At 41.1% G+C, this 22,623-nt stretch overlaps 1 protein-coding gene across 1 annotated transcript in view; it reads left to right on the forward strand.

The window, feature by feature from the left end:
• UTRN (utrophin) overlaps positions 1-22,623 on the forward strand; it is a 503,387-nt gene that overhangs the window by 387,631 nt on the left and 93,133 nt on the right. Inside the window, exons 60-62 of the mRNA XM_067542236.1 lie at positions 10,109-10,170; positions 11,237-11,311; positions 21,860-22,061. Coding sequence (XP_067398337.1) covers positions 10,109-10,170; positions 11,237-11,311; positions 21,860-22,061 — 339 coding nt within the window. The remainder of the gene's footprint in view (positions 1-10,108; positions 10,171-11,236; positions 11,312-21,859; positions 22,062-22,623) is intronic.

The following is a 22,623-nucleotide window of genomic DNA, read 5'->3' on the forward strand; positions in this document are numbered from 1 at the left end:
CGCTGTCCCTAGTCTCAGATGCCTCAGATGTGAGCTGGGATTCCCATCTTGGGATTCCCTCCGGACTCAGTGCCTTTGGACCAGAGAGGAGCTGGCTGTTCACATAAATGTCAGAGAACTCAGGGCCATTCATCTTGCCTGTCGCACTTGTCCAACAAGGTGATGTGGTTTCTTACAGAAAACACAGCGGCAATATACTCTCTCAACAAACAAGGGGGAGTCAGATCCTCAGCCCTGTGTCAAGAAGCCTTACGTCTTTGGGTCCTCTGTGTGGATCACAACATTTACCTCAATGCGGTCCATCTCCCTGGTTTGAAGGATACTCTAGCAGATCGTTTGAGCACCTCACCTTTTGCTCTCACCAGGAGTGGTCACTCCACCAGGAAGTGGCCAACCACATCTTCCAAATGTGGGGAGCTCCCTAAGTGGACCTGTTTGCAACCAGGGAAAACAGGAAATGTGTTCGCTTCTGCTCTCTCCTGGGATAAGAGGATGACTCCCTGTGATAGATGCTTTCCTCCTCTCGTGGTCGAGAGGTCTCATACACATTTCCCCCGATACCTCTTGTACACAGAGTACTTGTGAAAGTCAAGAGAGACAGGGCATGAGTCATCCTGATAGCCCCAGCATGGCCTTGTCAGCACTGGCTCAGGATGCTGATGGAGCTCTCTGGGGCTCGACCTTGGTCACTTCTGTTACTTCATCTCCCAGGACAGGGGTCGGCTTCTCCACCCAGGGCTCCCTGCATCTGACAGTGGGGTTGCTTCATGGCTGAACAGGGAAGAATGTCATTATTCAGCTCAGGTTCAGAGGGTCTTGTTGGAAAGTAGGAAGCCTTCAACCAGGGCATCCTATCTAGCAAAGTGGAGGCGCTTCACCTCCTGTGTGGCCCATCAAAATGTATCACCAACAAAGTCTCCTGTTCAGGTGATCTTGGACTATCTGCTTCATTTGAAGCTGGAAGGCTTAGCCTTCTCATCTGTCAAGGTTCATCTGGTGGCGATATCAGCCTTTCACCCACCAATACAGGGCAGATTGGTGTTTTCTCATGCGATGGTGGCTAGATTTCTCAAAGGGCTGGAAAGGCTCTTCCCTCCAATTAGGGAGCCGGTTCCCCACTGGGACCTAAACCTTGTCCTGTTGTCCTGTCCTGCTCCACCTTTTGAACTATTGCCTCCTGCTCTCTCATGCACCTGTCCTGGAAGGTGGCCCCTTTCTAGTAGCAATTACTTCTGCACAAAGAGTGTCTGGGATTAAAGCCTTAACCTCGGAACCTCCTTACATAGTGTTTTTCAAGGACAAGGTCCAGCTTCACCCTCACCCTGCTTTCCTACCAAAGGTCATGTCCCATTTTCATGTTAATCAGGACATCTTCCTGCCAGTTTTCTGTCCAAAGTCTCAGCTCTAATGAAGAAAGGTGCCTTCATTTTCTTGATGTAAGAAGGGCTTTAGCCTCCTACATTGATAGGACCAGACAGTTTCACTGCTCCACGCAACTCTTCTTAGCGATGGCTGACCGAATGAAGGGCAAGCCAGTCTCATCTCAGCGAATAGCATACTGGGATGCCTACATTCGAGCCTGCTATGAACAGGCAGCATTCACTCCTCCAGTGTCCCTGTCAACCCATGCCACAAAGGCTCAGGCGTCTTCAGCAGCTTTCCTGGCACGTGCCCATTCAAGATCTGTGTAGAGCTGCTACATGGTCGTCCATACATACCTTTACAGCCCACTATGCCATCACACACTGAGCTTGGGACGATGCTGCATTTAGCAGAGCAGTACTGCAATCATCATGGCCATGAACTCCTGCCCACCTCCAGAGGCACTGCTGGTGAGTCACCTAAATCAGAATAGACATGAGCAAGCCCTCGAAGAAGAAAGAACAGTTACTTAGCTCGTAACTGTTGTTCTTTGAGATGTTGCTCATGTCCATTCCAGAACCCACCCTCCTTTTCCCTCTGTCGGAATTCCAGCAGGAAGGAACTAGAAGGGAGGCGGGCTGGCAGCGCCCTATATATGAGCGCATACGCATGCCACTGCAGAGGGCGCTAGAGCTGGCCCTACAAGTACCACAAGGGGAAAAATTTCCAGCACTGGTGCATTGGCACGTGCGCACACCTAAATCAGAATGGACATGCGCAACACATCTTGAAGAACAACAGTTATGAGGTAAGTAACCGTTCTTTCAGGTACTATGAGCCAATTATTATCACAACTGACTGACGCTTTGTCTATGCTAGGGAATTTTACAAAAATAATGCTCATCTCTTGCCCTCATTGTTATAGAGAGAACCTTGATAACATGATTAGAGTGTTTTATCTTCCTTAGTCTGCAAGCAGCATGAAACAGTAGCTTTGAGATGTGTGAACTGCCTCATGAAACTCAGTTGAATGGTTAACTGTTATATATCTACTGATCGCAATTTAAATGGCAACACTGTTTAACTATTTCACCACTTGTCATTTTAACAAAAGTGTCCAGCAAATGTTAAAAATGTATTAGCTAGCAAAGGGAATTATTAGAGAGTTTGTCATCAAATGTATTTGATAACACACCAGTTGTTGATAATGAATTTATCTGAAGTTTATTTCTAAAACATTAGAGGACAAAAACTTGGTTGTTGCCTGCAATTTATTCTAAAATCGAAGGCATGGGCTATTTTTTCAGTTTATTATTTTCAGATTTTTAAGTTAGAACACCATTAGTTATAGCCATTTCTGTTTATTTTATATTTGTATATATATATCCATTCATGCTGTGATGTTGGTTTTATTTTTATTTATTTATTTTTTTGGTCAAATGTGTCATGAGATGTATCTGACTGTGAATATTGTGGCGTATGATTTATATTGTGCCAATACATTTTGGCAGAGAATGAGATATACAACATACTTTTGCTGAATGAGTCACATGTGTAACCAACAGAAAAAGAATTCAGTATCAAAAGTATTGCCTCATGGCACAGTCGGTGAAACAATTCACTGTTTTTTCTGGCTGAGCTATAAGGAAGGACCCACTCTCTGAAAGATTGTCTTTGGGACCTCCTGGAGCTTGGCATGTCTGTAGCAGTGGAATTGCTGTCCTGCAGACTTCTTAAATTCCACAAAAGAAGAACTCGCTTCCTTTTATGCCTCTTGTGGTGCGCAGGTTAGGAACATCTCTCTGGAACCTCCTGCTGACCTTGGAAAGGCTACTTGCCTGCTGCCCCTCCCACAGATCTGTTTCAGAGGAATATTCATAATACACCTGATTTTCCTTTCTCAGTTAAATTGAGTAATGTCTTATTTCACAAGTAGTCTCATTGAAATAAAACACAGATTGTGTTGGGATTGTATAGTGAAGTCGCTTTTCAGTTCTTTGATGTTTGTATTGAGGTTGATAGCACCATTGAACTAACTGCATGTGTGCGCGTAAGCAAGGGAAATATGTGCTGGTGGAACCTTCAAATATTTAGATCCAAATCCATTACTTTGGCTTTAGTCTGGGTCAGATCCAGAACTTGAGAGGGTCCTGTTTTCTGGTTCTGGTTGGAAAGGGTCTTAAAATCTGGGAGATTGTTTGGAAGTTTCAGTCCAAATTGGTAAACCCGCTGCTCTTGTGGAACTCTACCATATCACAGTCTCATCATCATCATCTTGTTGCAGCCAGTAGGATTCATTACATTATACATACTATAGTAGCTTCCACTATATTTTTTGTAAATAAAGACAATACTTTTTCTCCCCTAACCCTCCACTAGCCCTGGTATCTGGCTGATAAATCAGCTATTGATGACTGCCCAAGCTAGTTTTCCTCCTTCTATCCAGTTGCCAAATATCAGCAGTTCCTCTTTCATATATTGCCATTAGAGGTCACTTTGGCAGTGTTGTCAGATCCATTATGTCAAACCCCCAACTACGCATTTTTATTTTCTCACCCAAGGATTTATTTTTGTGTGTGTAACGTTATATTTTAATTTATACAGTGCAGGGTGGTGTGGTATACAGACTTTCGGAAGATTGAGCTATTCATGAGTGGCAAAGCTTCAAGTTATTAATAGGCGTGGCAGTAAATATTTGTTATGGTAACACTCAAAGGCCTTGATTGTTGGTGCCGTACAAATAGAGAAAAGAGACAAACCCCGTTCCAGATTGTTAGCAGTTTAAAAGAGTTAGTGATTATTCCAAACAATGTTAGTTAAACCTTAATACCACATATCTCCATCATGCATTCAGTATAAGCCATATATGCTAAAAAGACATAACACTGTTAGAAATGTCAGAGTTTTAAAAGCTTGCATTGAGACTGTTCTACAAATTCAGGCACTGTAATTGCCATGAGTCCAATTGTACAGGACTCAAACAAGGACAAAATTTAAAATGAATACATCTAAAATGCCTCTTAAAGTACCTAAAATAGCTTTTCTATACCTGAAAATGCCACAACTTTAAAGTGAGATTTCTTGGGATTTCTAGAGATAAGATTGAGTGCTGTGCATCATAATGTGGAAAACTAGGAATCTCCACTTTCCTATCATGTAAATCTCCTGTTTCTAGCTCTGCAGTTTGGAGATACCAGAGTTTAAATCATTGAGACAGAACTAAATATTGCACATTCTGATTTGCATGCAGACCATAATGTAGCTTGCCCATGTACGGCACACACCTTTTGCTAGTAAAGACTCAATTTTCTACGGATTGACTGTGGTGCCTATGTGTCGAAAACCATCACAACGCTTTGCACTAATTGTTAGTCTTGTACAGTCTCAGCGCAGGTGCGGCGCAAATGGGAATGGAGACTGAAATCTCTTCCCTCTAATTGTCACTACCTTTCTGACCAGAGAGAATCTTCAGAAAAAGATGGAAGCCCATTGGCAGGACAATGCAGGAGAAGCTTGCTCTGTCTTTACTCTGCTTTCTGAAGGTGTCCATGCAACGCCTCTCACAATTTAAAAAAAACATTTTAAGGAAAAATATAATCTTCATTTTACTACATTGTTTGTCTTTGTTGTCATAATAGCTTCTTTTCTGCATGTTTACTCCCCTATTAACTAGGATATCAGAAAAACAGAGAAGCATCCAATGGCTCATTATTGTGCCTGGAAGAGATCCCTGATGGGCAATCATAACCAATGTAGTGTATGCTTCAGGACATGTCACTATGGCTTGAATATGCATAAAAGAGCCATTAGGGACAGTAAGAGAGATCTTCCCCCAGTTTCTGCAAGTCCATGTCATCTGTGCAGAAGACTGTCCAGCACTATAAGCTTCTTTACTTGCTTAGCACAGTTTTTATAGGTTGATCTGTTTGCATTAGTCATGCATCAGTAGCACAAAAGCGAATGTGTCTACAACCGAGAAAGATGGGTCTCATTTCAGAGAGCTGCTTTGCAAACCAAATCCACACCGATTGGTTTATCTTGTTTGCCTCCTATTTTGAGACCCTTAAAATGACTCCTTTGACTGACATTCTTATTTGTTGCATGTTAAGGTTACCTGCACACACATTTATTCTTCCTGTGAAATTCAATTTGTGTGCACATAAAAAGTCCCCATGTGTTATGAAATTGTCATCAAACATAATTTTGTAGTGAGAAATAGCAACATTGAGATTGGTTCCTCTTTTAGCTCCTCATTAATATTCAGCTATAGTAGCATTTTTACAGCCCTATTCAATATGCCCTCATTTGCAGTTTTCATATAGCTTTTTTGTGCGTATGTTTGAATATGGTGTGTATGAAAGGGACCAGCTTTACTGCCCTGGAAACTGAAGTCTTTAATCCACAGAATAGCTACGACATGAACAGTGGCACCACTAGCAGCAGCAGTGACAATGTGTTGCTTCTTTCACCTGAATGGATCACCTCCGGTGCTTGGGTCACTCAGGGTATGTCTGTACTGTGTCTGGAAGCAAGCCTCTCTGCTAAACCTGCCAACAAGATTGGAAACTGAGAGTGGTGGTTTTATGATGTAAAACTTCATCCTCTGGGGATAAGACTAAGACAACCAAATTCATTTCATGTAGGCCTCTAGCAGCTATCCAATAGTAATAACTTTTTGGTCACTAGCAAACAGGGCTATATTGAATCAGTGACCTAGAGTTAAAAAAGCTCTATATCTCATTTTCAATTTTCTGGGTCATTGGGGCCCCTTTCTCATACAGTTTACTAACAGGTGGAATGGTATTTGACATAAAAACATACCAGTATGAAAGGGAGTGAGTTTTAAAAATCCATTAGTCTATGAACAGCCATGTTCAGAATGCACTACTCTAGCTGGTGGAAAAATAGGGGATCTTATTTAGTAGTGCTACTCAGGTAATTGTTAAAAATGGCAGTGTCCTGGGAATATTTTTGTATAATAGCACAGATCTCGTGTTGGCATTCTTTGTATTTCCATGTCAAAGGGAAAATTCAGCTGTCCATTCGGTTATTACATTACCGGGAGGTAGCGAGCTCTAGTGCAAAGTGTAGGGCATTGGGGGTGAGGATTCCTGGATTCTAATACCTACATACTCTGTCTTTGAATGGCTGTGTCATGTGGGCAGATTCACTTATGTCTGTCTGTCTCATTTTTAACCATATGTAAAATAGGAAAATAACATTTCATGTGGCATGTGGTTAAGCTAAAATAACACTTGTGAAGCCCTTTGAGATTTTCACTTAGAGTTCCATAGAAAAGTATGTATGTAATTTTAATAATAATGATCTAATTATTATTATTATTCATTAAAAGAAAAATTCTCCGGGGATCCCATTTCCTTAATACTTAGCTATCTGTTTTGGGGATGTTAATCCTACAGGACCAGGAGTCCAGATTGCCAGTGATTATCAGCGAAGCTGTCACAAGCCCTGGCATTCCACAGTAAATGGTATTAAGACGTTCTGAAGTGATTACTTTTTCTGTGTCTTAGTTGTTTTAGGTTCCTCCCTCTTTTTCATAAATATACTGAGCTGAATTGTCTATACAGTAGTTCTTAAATAAGGAGAAAAACTCCATTCCTTTGAGCCTAGTAGAATATAACAATTTTATGTTGGGTAGGAGAAATATGGAGCCAACATTGGTCATATAATTTATTCATTGTTTTTGATAGGTGACAATAGCTGATAGAAAAATTTTAAACTTCTACAGCACCTTCCAGCTGAGGTTCACAATGTACCTCACAAATGATAGTCAAAAAATACCCATTTTACAGATGAGTGGACTGAGGTACGCCCTGATTCAGCAAAGTACTTAAGCACATGCTTAAATTCAAGCATGTGACTTCTGGCAAAATCAGATAAACAGAGTTTGGGGATGAACTAGAGAGAGATTCATTATATGCATTTTCATCTGGGGATTGGATTGTCAAATATTTTAGCTTTTAAATCATTCATTGTTAAGAATTTTTAAAAAATCTGATATAAACAGTATTTAAAAGTGTTTTGCACACTGCCATGGTCCACTTATGCTTGTAGAGATTTGAAGTTCTCAAAGCCCTTTACAATCCAGACACTAATGCAGACTCTATGCCAGATGATACTTTTCACTTATAATGTTGACAAGTAAATCAGACAAAAAAAATTTTGTGAGGCCTTATTACTGCTTCAGATGAGCTTGAATAAATGAGCTTTACTAATGGCCCTTATTTTAGATGTGATCCTACATTTATGATGCAAACAACTGATGCTAGTAATGTAGGCCAGTATGAAGCAGTTCAGGTGATAATGGCAGCATTTCGCTTAACACTGTATTGGAGACACTTGGTAACATCAGCATCCTGCATCCTCAGTGAGAGAGTAACCTGAGGCGCCAGTTCTGAGGTTATTTAATGGGCTGATCAATGCAGACCATTATATTACATTTTCTGTTCCCATTTACTGAAACTATACAGGCTCCTTACCCTGACATAGGAATCTTAATTCATTGCTACACTAGTATCACTGAGAATGCAGCACAGTAAATCGCCATAGTTCAGTGCCAACGAGATCGAGAAACACAAGTTTTCTCTCTTTCTTAGTTGGTTTCACAGCTGATTTATTAGTTTATAATCTGACAGGGAAATAACTGTCAAGTCTAGAAATTTTACGGTCTTCTTTCAGGTGACTTTGTTGCAGACAAGGACAAGCATTAATGGCATTTTTAAGGCTTCCTTTTAGAAGTTGTAAAACTGATGATTGGATATGTGTTTTTTGGCACTGGCACTATTTTTTAGTCCAGGATATCAAGGCTTTGACTTTTTGTGTTCAGTTCACATGATTATATTATGAAACTGAAACCCGCCTAAGGTTGCAATTTAGGAAGTTGTCCCTATTCAGGAAAGCATTTAAGCACATCTGTAACTGTAAGTATGTTTAAATTTAGAAACATGTTTAATTGCTCTCTTGAATTGTGATGGATTTAAACGGATGCTTAAAGTTCTTTCCTGAAATCAGGTCTAACAGAAGAGGTTGATTCATCCACAGTTGGGTAGATTTCTGGTACTTGCATATGGTGCTCTTTTTACCTGCAAGTGCCTATCTAGAAATATTCATTAAAAGAGAACAAACGCTTCCTTTCTACTGCATTAATAAGAAATTGATATTTCTCAGTGAAATTCTCTGAGACATGTCACAGTATACAGCAGTGGTGGAAGGTATTACTGGGCCAGATCTTCAGCTGCTGTCAGTCAGTGGAGGTACACCCATTTATACCTGCTGAAGTTATGGCCACCTGAGTTCAGTGGCAAAATACTATCTTGTTATGAAAGCATTTGCGTATGGGAAAACTAAGCTCCTCCCTCTGCCCAGGAAGCTTTGACAGCCAAAATTGAAACAAACTTTCTTTGCTTTAAGGTTCTTAAATGTTTGGGTACTCTTTTATAAACAAACTCAATTCTTCTGAATGTCAGAAATCTCCCAAGAAAGTTTATTTTAATGAGACTTTCAGTCCAAATATTCATTTAAAAAATTAAATAAATCTGAAGTCCTGCATGCTTATCAAAACTTGACATCTTTTCTATTTCCCCCCTCATTTCTTGCTAAAATCGTAGTTACAGTACATTGCCACCTTGTTTTGTTAGAATATGCTAGATAACTTTTACCATCAAAGTACAACAAGCAGACAACCTTTAAAAATCAAAACTGTCCAGAGTTAAAACATAGGCAGTTCTTCATGTTTGTTCTAAATATTTTGTATGCTTTTCTCTGTGTCTGCTTAAAAGTTCAAATAAAAAAGATAGTAGGTTTTTCTGATTCATTAAATATTGCTTAATTCGCTAACCTGGGATCATTTCATTTACAGTACTAGCTTGTTAATTCTTAGTAGGAATGTTGTGATCTTTTTAGTATAACATCCAGTGTAATTAATTGTCTAATTAATCTGAATTGAATTTAAACACTTGTGTGTGGTATGAATGTATAATCTTTCTAACAATTAATATGCAAAAATAGAACCAGAACATGATTGACAAAAAAAAATTGAGATTTCATTGAGCATGAGATAAGCTGCATTTTATCCACATGGCTGGATATATGAGACCCTAATAGATGAACCAGAGATGTTAAATGGTAGATTAAATGGTGATGCTCGTGTTCATGTTCTGAGAGCATAAATGCAGAAAGTCATCCTGTGAGATTAGAGAACTATAGGTATTCATGTGGGAAAGGTTATTATGTGCTTCATTAAATGTGTTTTTATGGATAAGTCATAAGATCATTGTTTGTATTTCTGATATTGACTAGTTGCAAATATGTAATGAGGACTATGAAATGAAAGCCTGCCTGTAGTAAAAACACTTCAAAATGTAAAAATAGATTTGATATGCTGAGACAGCAAGGAATTTGCATCTTTACCTTATTAGTTGTCTTCCTGATTTCAGAATCTGAGTCCAATTGAAACAGATTTAAAGAAGAGACAAAAGTAGGACAGAAAATAGGAACAGAAATAAATTGTTTAGTAGATGCTAAATATGGGACAATTATCTTATAAGTTCTGTGATCAAATGCATCAAGCAACTGGATGATACAAATCGTGTTTTTGATATAAGAACTAAGGGATTTTTTTTTTTAATGTTTTTTGCTTATAACCAAAGAGTTTAATCTGTGGCTCAAAATGTGTTTTCTTTTGTTCTTTTTTGTCTCAATCTTTGCTTGTCTCACTCTCTTGTAGTCACCAGACACAAACAACCTGTTGGGATCATCCTAAAATGTCTGAACTCTTCCAGTCCCTAGGTGAGTACAATTCCTTGATATAAGCAATTTTATGGAATTCATCTAACGGGTTGACTGAAACTCTCATTGTCTGCTGACCACGACTGAGCTGTTGTGAACTATATTTAATTAAGTGTACCCTACTGTGTGACTGAAGACTTAGAGCTAGGAAACTTGATATCTTAATCAGGAAATCCGTATTTGTATTCAGTAAACAACTTTAATTCAATAGAATATTTTGGTGTGACTATCTTTTGATGTAGCATTTTATTTATTTAATTAATTTTAAATAGCAATTATGTTACTATCCTCAAGTGACCACAGGACCCAGGCTCCCTGTGCATTTAAGCAAGGATATACAGCCTGTAGAATGCTATGGTTTGCAGTGACTCAGAGCAATAAAGCCTTGTTTATGATATTATGGTAGGGCTGGTTCGGCAGCATACCCATGTAAACATCTACATATACTCTGAAATCTCCCCTGTCTGAGGAATGCAAGGAAAAAATGCTATTCAATAGGTAAAGATATGACTGTACTTAACAGTTTGTAAAATTGATAGTATACATCTCTTGCTGGCAACCCATCTACCTATCCATCCACCCATGTTCCCATCTCAGAGTTGTTAATAAAATCGTGACATTATGGAAATTATAGCTAGTAAGAATCTTGCTAAAGGTCCCCACTCAATAACTATGACCTTTGTTGCACCCTATCCCCTGTCCTTCATCTGTACATTGTCTAATTTTTAGATTGTAAGCTCTTTGGGAGGTGGACTTTGTCCTCATACTAGTCTGGAAAATACTTGCACACACCGTTGCCACTGTAATAATGTCTAAGGGCCTGATCCTCTGAAGTCAAGGGACAGTCCTTCTATTGACTTCAAGGGGTCTAACTTCATGGTTGTCTTTGTGCTTTGATTTGAAATATTGCATTTCCTCTTCCTCTCCACCTTTGAAAATGAAATTAACCTCAAGTGTTACTGATATATAATGATTTAGGAAATTATGTGTCAAGGATGTTTTGTGGACTTCTTGGTATTGTTGCTTATTTAAAAACAACGGATATTTCTGTTCTGTAATATTTCAGCTGACTTGAACAACGTACGTTTCTCTGCGTACCGTACAGCCATCAAAATCCGAAGATTGCAAAAAGCATTATGCTGTAAGTTTATCTTTCAAAATGAATGTACAGTACTTGGGGGAAGGCAGGTGGGCCTGATCCTAAAGACAGTAACAGCAAAGGGGAGGGGGGGAAAAAGAGAAAGAGATGTGTGTGGGAGAGTCAGATGTCTCTTTGACGGTTTGTCATTCACACCACAAAATGACAGTAATTGCCCATGGCCAATGTCACTGCTATGAATTAATAAAGTTAATGAATACAAAGGAGGGCAGATCAGTGGAATGAATTAAGCTAACGTGCTGTCTCCCCTGATTATTTTTTGAAAAGCAAATGAAAAAAATTGAAAATGTGCGTCACACACAATCCGTGGTGTGAATTGATACTATGCAATAGGAAATTATTCTTGTTAAGATGCTGAGCTCTGATCATCAAGTCCAATACTGGGCTATTTCATCATCTATGAGAGAAACTCTCTATTATAATTTTCTCAACTTTATTTTATAACTGTCATACTTAATACAAAAATATTGGCCCTTATGGAAAATGACTCTTATTGTATGAACGTCAAATAGAGATGAATGTAAACTGCTCAAATTTGAGGCACAGGTAAAGGTCTTCAAGTCTTTAAGTTTACTTTTGAACATTTTCTAACTTTTTTAGATGGGGTTGCTGTAAACTTTCCTTACAAATAAAAAGTTCTTATGAGAAAACAAATATACTACTAAGGACAATAGTTTCCATTTTATATGGTTTAAAGGCACATTTTCAAGGTTGACATGTCCACAGTTTTGGCAGCCCTAGAAGTTGCATATCTGGGTGTTCTGTTTGGTTGATTTTAGAACTGTCCTTCTGATTCAGAATTATCTATCACCTTCTCATCCTCAAAACAAGTTACGCATCATAGATCCCAGGTTCTCATTGAGTGGCCTGCTCAGGGCCGTAGCTTTTTTAGAGATTCCTCTTTTTACTCACCCTAATTATTCACAAGGAATGCTAAGGGAAAAACAGAAAAATCCTGTTTTGGAAAAGTTAACTTGGCCTTGGACTACAGTCTGTTGCTCTTAGGGTGATGGGTTTCAGTGGAATAAAATGATGCGTAGTGCTTTGATGGTTTTTTGTTTTTTTTTTAAATTTCTGAGCGAGAAGGTTGAAGGGGAGGGGACATGCAGATGGGGAAGAAACTGGGAGGGAAGTTGAGGAGGGAAGGGAGAGGAAACTGGAGAGAAAAGGTGGTAGGATCTGGGAGAGACACAGTTAAAGGTAGTGGGAATATATATATGTATTTGGATAAAGAATAAAAATGGAAAGAAAAAGCCACTAAATACATAGAAAAGGGGGGCGGGGGGAGAGCCAGGAATTAAGAGAGAACAGAGAATAGCAGTGTGTGGTAGAGGGGATTATAGTAGTGAATGAGGGGGCCAAGACTTAGATCTGTCACGAACTTCGCAACAACTGACTTAAAATGTAGTATGGCTTTTGTAGATCCTCTGATTTGAATTTAGGAACCAGACTCTAGCATTATAATGGAATAATGACCTGTCAAGTGTCTACAATACAGTAGCCTGTAGAGTATGTGGGAAGAAATGAGAGGAAAGCCAAGCCAGCCTGAAGTACAATTGGAGCAAGTGATTGGTTAGGACACCTGCTTGCAGATTCACTGCTGGTGGACTGGGCTGGTCTCCCACTTCTGACAAGAGGACTGCAAGGCTTCAGGTGTGTGTCACACCACAATGCCTTCGCTTCTGGAGCTTTCGGGAAGAGGGCCCAGCAGCCATTTGAAAGGCAGTTGCCAGAAGGAAGGAGAAATTAAAATGTGTTAAGTGAAAAAAGAATATTCTGACTCTGTTCGGTGAGTTAGTAGTAGCACTTTTATTTTTGTTCCAGCGTTCTAACCTTAGCTGCATGTCCAGTATCCGGATGGTCAGTTAGTACAAGTCTCCACAGAACTAATGAAGTGCAAAATGAGTACAAATGACTGAGATGAAAAATTCCACTTTCAGAGTTTGTCTTACAAAAGCCAAACGCAATCCTGACTTTCAACCTGACCTCTGCAAAATTGAAGTGGAGACAATAACCATCCATCTTAATTCATGGTGCTTTTAACTAGCTTTGGGGAAGAACCGCTTTCCTTTTCCCCTACACCCTGCAAAATGGGGAGATGCAATAATAACAACACTTAGCTCTTATATAGCTCTTTTCATCCATAGACCTCAAAGCACTTTCCAAAGGAGGTGTAAGTACGATTACCATTTTATAGATGGGGAAACTGAGGCAATGAGCAGTGAAGTCATTTGTTTAAAGTCACCCAGCAGACCAGTTACAGAGCCATGAATAGAACTCTTATCTCCTGAGTCTCATTGTCTCTTCTGTGAGAATGAGACTCTCTCTTTTCTTCAGCCTGACAGCTAAAGAAATCTGCTAACTTAATTGTACATGTGTTTTAAAAAATGGATTTATTTAATGCAGAAGGGGGACTCAGGAGGCATATGGAACTCTGAGAAACACATTGCTGTTTGCAGCCTCAAAGCAAAATACTCTGAGGAGTTTTCAGCTTCCAAATGCACTTTCTTGCCTCCTTTACTCAAACTTTATACTTGCTAGCCTGATTTTATAAAAGCTTTCAAAAATCTCTGCTATTCTGTCTGTCATTGTTTGCTTGCAAATGAATACCTGACATCCAGCCAAAGGTACAGGCTGTAGTTTATTCCATGTAACCATAGTAATTAGCAGTCCATTTCTGTTCTTCGGATTACTTTTGAGATATTCAGAGCGCACCATCTGCAAATACTTCAGGATAGCTTACATAAAAAGGGAGTCAAAATTAGAAATCTATAATTCTGTTTTTGATTATTTTATTTTTTTAAGGAAAAGTGTGGACATGTCTGGTGTGCCTCTTTCATTCATCACTTGAACCAAGTTGTCATTTGTCTTCCATTGAAAAAAAAAATATTTCCCATAATTGAAATGAGGGTTGTTTCTAAAGGTGTCTTGTATCTAGAACACTTCAGAAAGGTTCATGTCTGGCTTATGCACTAAGGCAAAGTGTCAAATTGAATCACAGATAGGGTCATTGTAGACTGTAAAATGTGACGATTTGCTGTCACAGCTGCAGAGTATAACTGAGAAGGCCTTTTGGGGAAGAACTGCAAGGACAGAGCTGAAGCAGGAGTCTTAATCTTACTGACACTTGATAGACTTTGACATTGCAGTGTAAATTGGTAACGTAGTTGTAATGCTGCATAACCTGATGAATTAATATATAATTTCAGGACCTTGATGGAGTCTAGGTGTTGGGCTGCTGTTTATAGTCTGTGTACTCTTGATAGGGAGATAGCATTTTAATGCTAAGAGCGGGTTAGTGGAGACAGAGCTTAGGTTCTATTCTTTATTCTGTGACTGACTCGCTATGTGACCATGGACAAGAAACTTAACTTCTGTAGGATATTGATCTATCTGTGAAATTGGTATAATGCAGTGGTTCTCAATCTTTCCAGACTACTGTCCCCCTCCAGGAGTCTGATTGGTCTTATGTACCCTAGGTTTCACCTCACTTAAAAACTTGTTTATAAAATCACACACAAAAATACAAAAGTGTCACAGCACACTATTACTGAAAAATTGCTTACTTTCTCATTTTTACCATGTAAGTATAAAATAAATCAATTGGAATATAAATATTGTAATTACATTGCAGTTTATAGTATATAGAGCAGTATAAACAAGTCTTTGTATGAAATTTTAATTTGTACTGACTTTGCTAGTCCTTTTTATGTAGCATGTTGTAAAACTAGGCAAATATCTACATGACTTGATGTACCCCCTGCGTACCCTTGGTTGAGAACCATTGGTATATGTTACAGGGCTGTCGCTGGAGCCCTTCCTCGGGTCCAGACTCCAGAGAAGGCCACAGTGCCTTCCTAAAGGGGGAACAGTCAGCCCCCTTGTGTGGGTCTTAGCCTGGCCCTCAGGCAGGGCAGGCAAGCAAGCAGTCAATGGCTTCGGCCCTCAGGCAGGGCGGGCGAGCGAGCAGTGGGTCCGCTCTCGGGAGCGGTAGGGAGGAGGAGGCTCTCCTGGGGTGGCTAGGGAAGGGGGACGCAGGCCCACCCATCTCTACTGCATCCCAGCCCAGGGCCCTAGTAGTGGCAAAGGCGTTGCCACTCAGTCGGTGGGGCTCCTGCCGCAACACACTGACAGGGCTTGCCCCTGTCCCAGCCACTGACTATGGCTGTCCCTGAGCCACTTCCTCCCTGTATCCCCAGGTACCTGGCTCATCAGGGTCCTCGGGGTCGCTGAGGTGCTCGATCCGGGGTAGGCCCGCCAGTCCCTCCTTGTCCACAGGTGGCAAGCCGGGGAGCTCCTCTGCGAGGGGAAGATCCTCTAGGTCACAGGGCTCGGGAGATGGCTCGGCCTCAGGCAGCTCATCCAGGTCCTGTCCCATCTCTGGGGTCTCGGCATCCGGCAGCTCCTCTGGGTCCCATCCAACCTCAGGGGGTATTTTCCACCTGGGTTGCTCAGGGGGCTCGGTCCAGTCCCTCTGGCCGGGTGGCCTGGTCCAGCTACGTGAAGGCCCTACCCAGTCTCCAGGCCCGGGTCGGTCCGGGGATGGTTGGAGTCTCTGCTCCGGGAGGCGAGCTTCCCTGGTATCGGCTCGGCTCCACTCCAGCCTAGGCCTCAGCTTCTATTTACAAACCAGGAGGTGGGCGGGCATCAGCCTGCCCACCGCTCAAGGCACCTCCCCAGCCTAAGGGGAGGAGCCACTAGACCTAGAATGTAACTAATTCCAGGGGACAACAAATGTAAAAACAGGAAGGGGCGTGAGGGTCAGAGGTATAAATGAAGGGAGCCGGAAGGGGACACCGAGCAGAGAGCCCCGGACAGCGCCCACCGCTCCCGGAAGGTGTTGACGGAGCTGGTGGATGCCGCCCAGAAGAACTCTGCGGAGACGTGAACAAAGAAGGGAACGGAAATAGGCCCCACAGTCACAGGGCGCCTCCCCAGCCAACCTCCCCTCCCTGGTATTGTAGATGGTGACTTTGGCCAGGGCCAAGAGGAGGTTGACGAGGAGGTCCCGTGACTTCGTGGGGCCACGGACAGGGTGTGCATAAATAAACAAGTGCGGGGAAAAATGCAGCCAGAACCTCAGCAGGAGGTTCTGGAGGAGCCGGAAGAGGGGCTGCAGCCTGGCGCACTCCAGATATGCGTGCGCCAGGGTCTCCCTCGTGCCACAGAAGGGGCAGGTGTCGGGGCGGGGGGTGAACCACGCCAAGTACGCTCCCGTGCTCACGGCTCCATGAAGGAGCCACCAACTGATGTCCCCGGTGGGCCGTGGGGTCAAGGTGGCATACAGGCTGGCCCACCGGGGGTCCCCACCCTCCAGAGGTGGGAACAGGTCCCGCCATTTGGTGTGCCTTCAGGGGCAGTCTCTCCCCAACTGAGCTCTGGGGCCTGTCTTTTATACTGCCCCTTCCAGTAGGGGCTCCGCCCCGCTGTCGCCAATTAGGCGGTCCGGGCGGTCCTATCACTGCCCAGCCTTTTGGTTGCCAGGCAGACTGGCCTGCCGGCCCTATCACAGCCCGTCCTTTCTGTTGCCGGGCAGACTTGTCTGCTGGGCCTGTTTTTGTCCAGCCAGGCTGCTGCGGCCCTTCCTCGGGTCCAGACTCCGGGGAAGGCCACAGCGCCTTCCTACACAACAATATACTAGTAAAGTGCTTTCAGAACTTTGCATGTAAGGTGCCATTTCAGTGCAAATATCATTATCAGTGAAGTTATAATTGACATGTAAAGCAGCCTAAGACTGACTAACTCAGTCACGTGGATCTGATGGGGTACAGTCTAAAGACTGTGATTTGTAGATCTCCATTAACATCACAAAATTGCACCCCCCAATTTATTTGCTGCTGTTGTGTTAAAAAAGTTGATCTTTGGAGAAGACAGAGTTTTTTCTTTTACTAGTTAGCAGGCAAAATAATTTTTTCATTTTAGTCTATTCTTTAGAAGATAGATTCCGCCATAGATTGATTTTTGTAGTAAACGGAGAACAGTTACATGAGGACATGCTCTTTCTCTCTCATACGTTATGTGGGGTGGGCATAGGGCTGGATTACCCCGTCACTGAACCCTAGGCAAACGTACTGGGATCTTGCCTTTTAATGAATCACAACAAACAGCCAAATAAGTGGAAAGAAGGGAAAAAAAAATACACCTCAGTGATGTTCCCTCCCATACATACCACTGCACTAAATTCTTATCTCAGCCTGTTCACTTACTGCTGTTGGAGAAGGAAGCAGTTTCTTTACACAGTGTCCTCTTCTGTCCTTGGGAATCTCAGCTGTGTGGGAAGACAGTCTCTGCACACTCATCCATCTTTCTTTGTGTTTTTTTAACTGATGGAGTTTTGCACACATGTAGAAAGAACTTTACTCAGATGAGTGAGTGGAGTTGCAACCTGGTGCACAGGGTCACACTCAAATTTGGGCTGACTGCCCCTTTATCACGACGAAGGGTGGACGGGCCAAATTTGAGTGGTATTTGCAAGTGCAATTCTGTGTGCCAGGTCACCGCTCACTCAAGTGAGTGAAGTTCTTTCCATGTGTGTGGCAAAACGGCATCAATTAAAAAAAAATGACAACAAAGAAACTCACCAAAAGTTCTGGGGCCCCCCATGAATTTGGGCCCTAGGTATGTGGCTGGTTTGCTTATGTGTTAATCAGGCCCTGGGTGGATGTAGTGAGGAAAGAAGCATTTTGACTCAGTTTAGCTGTTGAGCAGAAGGAAAAGGGCCTGGAAGAATATTCTATTGTGCACTGCAATAGTGCTGAAAGGCCCCAGTCGGGGACTGGGCCCTGTACATGCATAAATTTTTTCTTCTGTAGTTTTTTATTTTTGTACTACATGCCTGAGCTCAATTCAGAGGAATTATTTTGCCTCTGATAGCAAGAAACAAAGTCTTCTAGAACGGGAAAGGAAAAACCGGAAATTTGTCACAGTGCTTTTGTAGGTGATTTTAAATTAAAGTGTAAGGATCTGTGGAAATAGACCCAGGGTCTGTGGAGCCTGGGATAGCTGATGTTCCCAATTATCACAAGGAGGACAGGTAGAGGCTCATCCAAGGAACTTTGTGGAGATTAAGCACTGCAGGAAGTAGTGCCCAAAGAGTCCAGAGTGATAGCACTCTGCGACCTTGTGATTGGCCAAGTGCACTATTTAACCATGGAGAGTGCCCCAGGAAGTTGTCTGGCCTGCTGTAACTCCAGACTGTACCTTATTTTCTGATCTCCAGTCTCTGACCCCAGCCTGACCCTGATCCTGATTCTTCCCTCCTGATTCCAGCCTGGTAACTGCCTCTGGTCTCTGACCCTGGCCTAGCTCTTGCTTATTGATCCCAGCTGTAGGGATTCCTCCTATCCCCACTCACTGACTATTGGCTTGTGACCATACTTGGCTTGTGGATGCCAGCCCAGCTATGACTAAGAGGCCAGACCACCTCCACCCCAGTCACATAAAGAATGTTCACAGGAATTCTACTTACACAAAGGAATGCTCAGAGGCCAAGAGTACTAAAGGGATATTTGCTTTAACATCCTTTTTCCATCTGGTCTTTGGGTGTGTGTGATGTTAACATTCACAAGGTCTTTTTGAAACCACAGCTTGACAGCAACACTTGCTTAGTTCCTATGAGGCCACAACAACTTAGAATTCACCATTAGCAGCTGCTTGTCTTGATGAGTCAGTCAACTACACCAGGTTGAATGATGAAGAGTGATGCAGTTTGTTTTTAGTTTCTTTTGGGAAAGTATCCTTACTATGAAAATGAACATGATGACACCCATGTCAGTTAATCAAAGAACTAGAGAATTTGTCTTTACGCATGTTTCATTCATCTACCAAGGCTCAAACCTGGCATAATGAAAGTGCACTAAAAGATGATGTATTTGGGCCCTAAACCACCAATCTCACCTTTATCTATTTTAATCTCTCCCCATCTGGATAAGGACAATTAATTAAGGGGCATTTAGTATGAGGATACCCCTCTTCAGCATAGGACTTATAATACCAGAATAGCCCACTGGTCTATAGAATTCAGTATACTGTCTCTGACAGTGGGTAGTACCTAATGCTTCATATGATTACCTCCTATGTCCAAATTCAACCAGCCAGATGAGAAGTGCTTTACATCAGGATAGGGTGAATTCCTTCCTGCCATGCTCCACAAACAATCAGTCTTACCCAAGACATGAAGTTTGATTATAATTTACATAACTACAAAAATATTTCCTTTAAGTGTTGTAAATGTACTGCCTTTGACGTGTGTTCAGTTCCTTCATGTATTGTGAGGTATAAAGCTAAAAGCTGAATTCCTCTAGCATCTTAAGCATTGCTGTTAGTAGACGATCTTCATAATATAACACATCAAGTCCCAGAATCATCAGAGTTGCAAAGGCCACTGTGGTAGGAACCTCCAGTTCCAGACACCATTACTTCCTTTTTAGCATTCAAAAGGGGTGGGAACTTCCCATTGCCTTAAAGAAATAAACTCACAAAGATGAAGACATTCTATTTTAGTGCAGGGGAAGCTGCAGTTATCAACACACAAAGTATAATAAAAAAATTTGTAAGGACATGAGTTATGACAGTCTTACAATTCTGAGTTTTCTCCTGTACCTCGCACACAGCAGGTATGAAAATATGACAAACTCTTCAACCCACTTGGACTCCATATGTGTGCAGATTGATGGCACTTTATAGGTTCTCCGATTCCCCAAAATTTGAAATCAAAGATATTTTGTTTTATTGTGTATCTTTGAATTCTAATTTGCTTGTGTGCTATTTTCATGTATTTCATTCCAACTACTGTATAATGTTACACTGATACTGCAAGGCATAGGAGCTACCACAGGTCCAACAAATGGTTTGCTGTAGTTAGAATCATCCCCTATCTAGCCTATGCATGTGTAGTGTTTTTTCCCAAAGCCTGAAATATCTGACAACTTCTTCAAAAACAACCTACAAGAATCTAATCTCTGTATGGATGAGTGCTGTAAAGTCAGAGTACACAATATGCATGTGTCAGGGAAGGGAAGGGAAGAGCAAGGAATGTCTAGGAAATCTTTTATTGCCTTTTTCTCATTTTTACAAAGCTGTATAGGAAAATGAATTGGACAAAATAGGAATAGGAATGCAGGCTTCTTTAAACAATGTATCTCATACTATCTAGTAGAAGAAAACATTGAGGTTCAACTGAATTGCTCATAGGCAGAAGAAAGATAGCTAGACATCCAGTAACATTCTAGTTTTTGCCATTGCTGTGTCTGTTTTCTGTCTCTCTCATTTTCCAGGCCACGCTGAACCAATCTGACTCTGCATCCTACTTTACACAAAGACTTATGTCCTTCTGGGGTCCTTATTTTATACTGGTATACAGCAATTTATAACTCATCCTAGAACTGTCAGGACTTATTTCCATTGAAAACGACATTTATACTGTTAATGCACTACTAACTCTGCCCATAAAAAATAGCTCTGGATGAAGGAGTTTCAAATTCATACTGTAGATACTGTAGTTACTGTGGGACAGGATGCAAGGAAATTGCCACTTCTTGCTAAAATTCCAAATTGTCTAGTCAAAGATGTCATTGAGAATTATGCCACCATTTGGCTTATACTGTCCTTCCTTCTTTTAGACAAAGATATGCCTCTTTTTATTTGGAAGAATTCAGTAATAGCCTTCTTTTCTTTCTCCTCATCCAGCTGATAATTAGATTTTCATGATCACTATTAAATTTGAGTGTGCTTTTTGGTATCGGCATACATTCCTCGTTATCCATCAGACATTCATAGCAGCAGTGCATACTTCTGTGAAGGATGCCTGAAATATGCTGAAATGTGTGCACAGACTTCTATTTCTTAAGATATAATGAAGTGGATCTAAAGATTTTGCATAACTGTTCATGTTATTGCCTTAACTAAAACGATAAAAGTATAAGATGAAAATTACATATTTTTTTCTGGAAAACTACACTAACCAACTTCCCCTTAGTTTCTTTTAAATCTTCATCATCGGCATCTACTATTCAGTTAATCAGTCCTCATTGCATCCCTAATGCACATTGCTGTGAAACATTTCTATCAAAGAATTTGCATGGCTTTATGCTAACAGAGCCATTCAGCTCTAGTTTTACACCTGGTAATCAAAGCCAGATTTTTCCTTCAGAGGTGTGCAGACGTCTCCTTGAAAAGTGTGTGAAATGCCTTCTGAATTCTGCATCCGAAGGCAGCACTCTCTAATCACACAACTGTCACCAGCTGTTTTTAAACACTGTGCTGAGTAGTGTACTGTTACTGTTGTTTGCTTGTAAGATTCAGAAAACCAAAATAACCCAGAAAGCAAACAAACAAAATCACCCAAAGATATAGATTCCTGCTAATAGAGAGGGTGCTTCACCCCAGTGTAAGTAGGTTTAAGCCACTGCTTCAGTTAAACTCCTGCCTGCAATTATTGCTATAATGACATATGGATTCAAGAGGCAAACACTGAATCCAGTGATGAGGCACCATTATTAATGACTCTTTTGTTTCTTATTATGTTATTAGTGGACCTGTTGGATTTGAACACAACAAATGAAGTTTTCAAACAGCACAAGTTGAGCCAAAATGACCAGCTCCTCAGTGTCCAGGATGTGATCAGTTGTCTCACTACTATTTACGGTGGACTTGAAGAGAAGCACGAGGACCTGGTGAATGTTCCTCTCTGTGTAGATATGTGTCTCAACTGGCTGCTCAATGTGTATGATACGTAAGTAATATGTAATATGATACAAAAGTAATATGTTCTTATTTACAGCATTGTTGCTTCAGTGTAGCGCACACAATATATATACCATGTGTACAGTTTGGTCAATGGGTTGTATGTGCTGTGATGTGTGTAAAAGAGAAAATACAGTACTAGAGCATAGCACTCTAGATTAGATAGGTCTCATATATTATCTTTTTTCTGATTTTCCTTTTGGAGATGGGTGGTGTGGTGGTGGTAGAGAAACACTGATAGCAAAATTTTAAGCAATACTTTGGTGAAAAACATGCATTTGTTCCTATTGATAAAGTTGCTGTCTGATTCCCTGGAATACAAGCATATATTAAAATAAATATTTATATACAAATAAATAGATATGATTATCTAGCAACATATGCTACCCAAGAAACATAAAAAGGTTGAAGGAGGTGTGTCCTTCATTGGGCAATTAATGTTACTGTACTGAGTGCAAGAAGTGAGAACATTACGAGCTGCATAGCTTCTATTCAAAATTTAAATGTACCCAAATGGCCAGAATTACTAAATAGTTATATAAAAAAAACCC

The sequence above is a fragment of the Emydura macquarii genome, unplaced genomic scaffold, assembly GCF_026122565.2.
Source record: "Emydura macquarii macquarii isolate MOO-44397 ecotype Brisbane River unplaced genomic scaffold, CSIRO-AGI_Emac_v2 contig_705, whole genome shotgun sequence".
Classification (NCBI taxonomy): domain Eukaryota; kingdom Metazoa; phylum Chordata; order Testudines; family Chelidae; genus Emydura; species Emydura macquarii.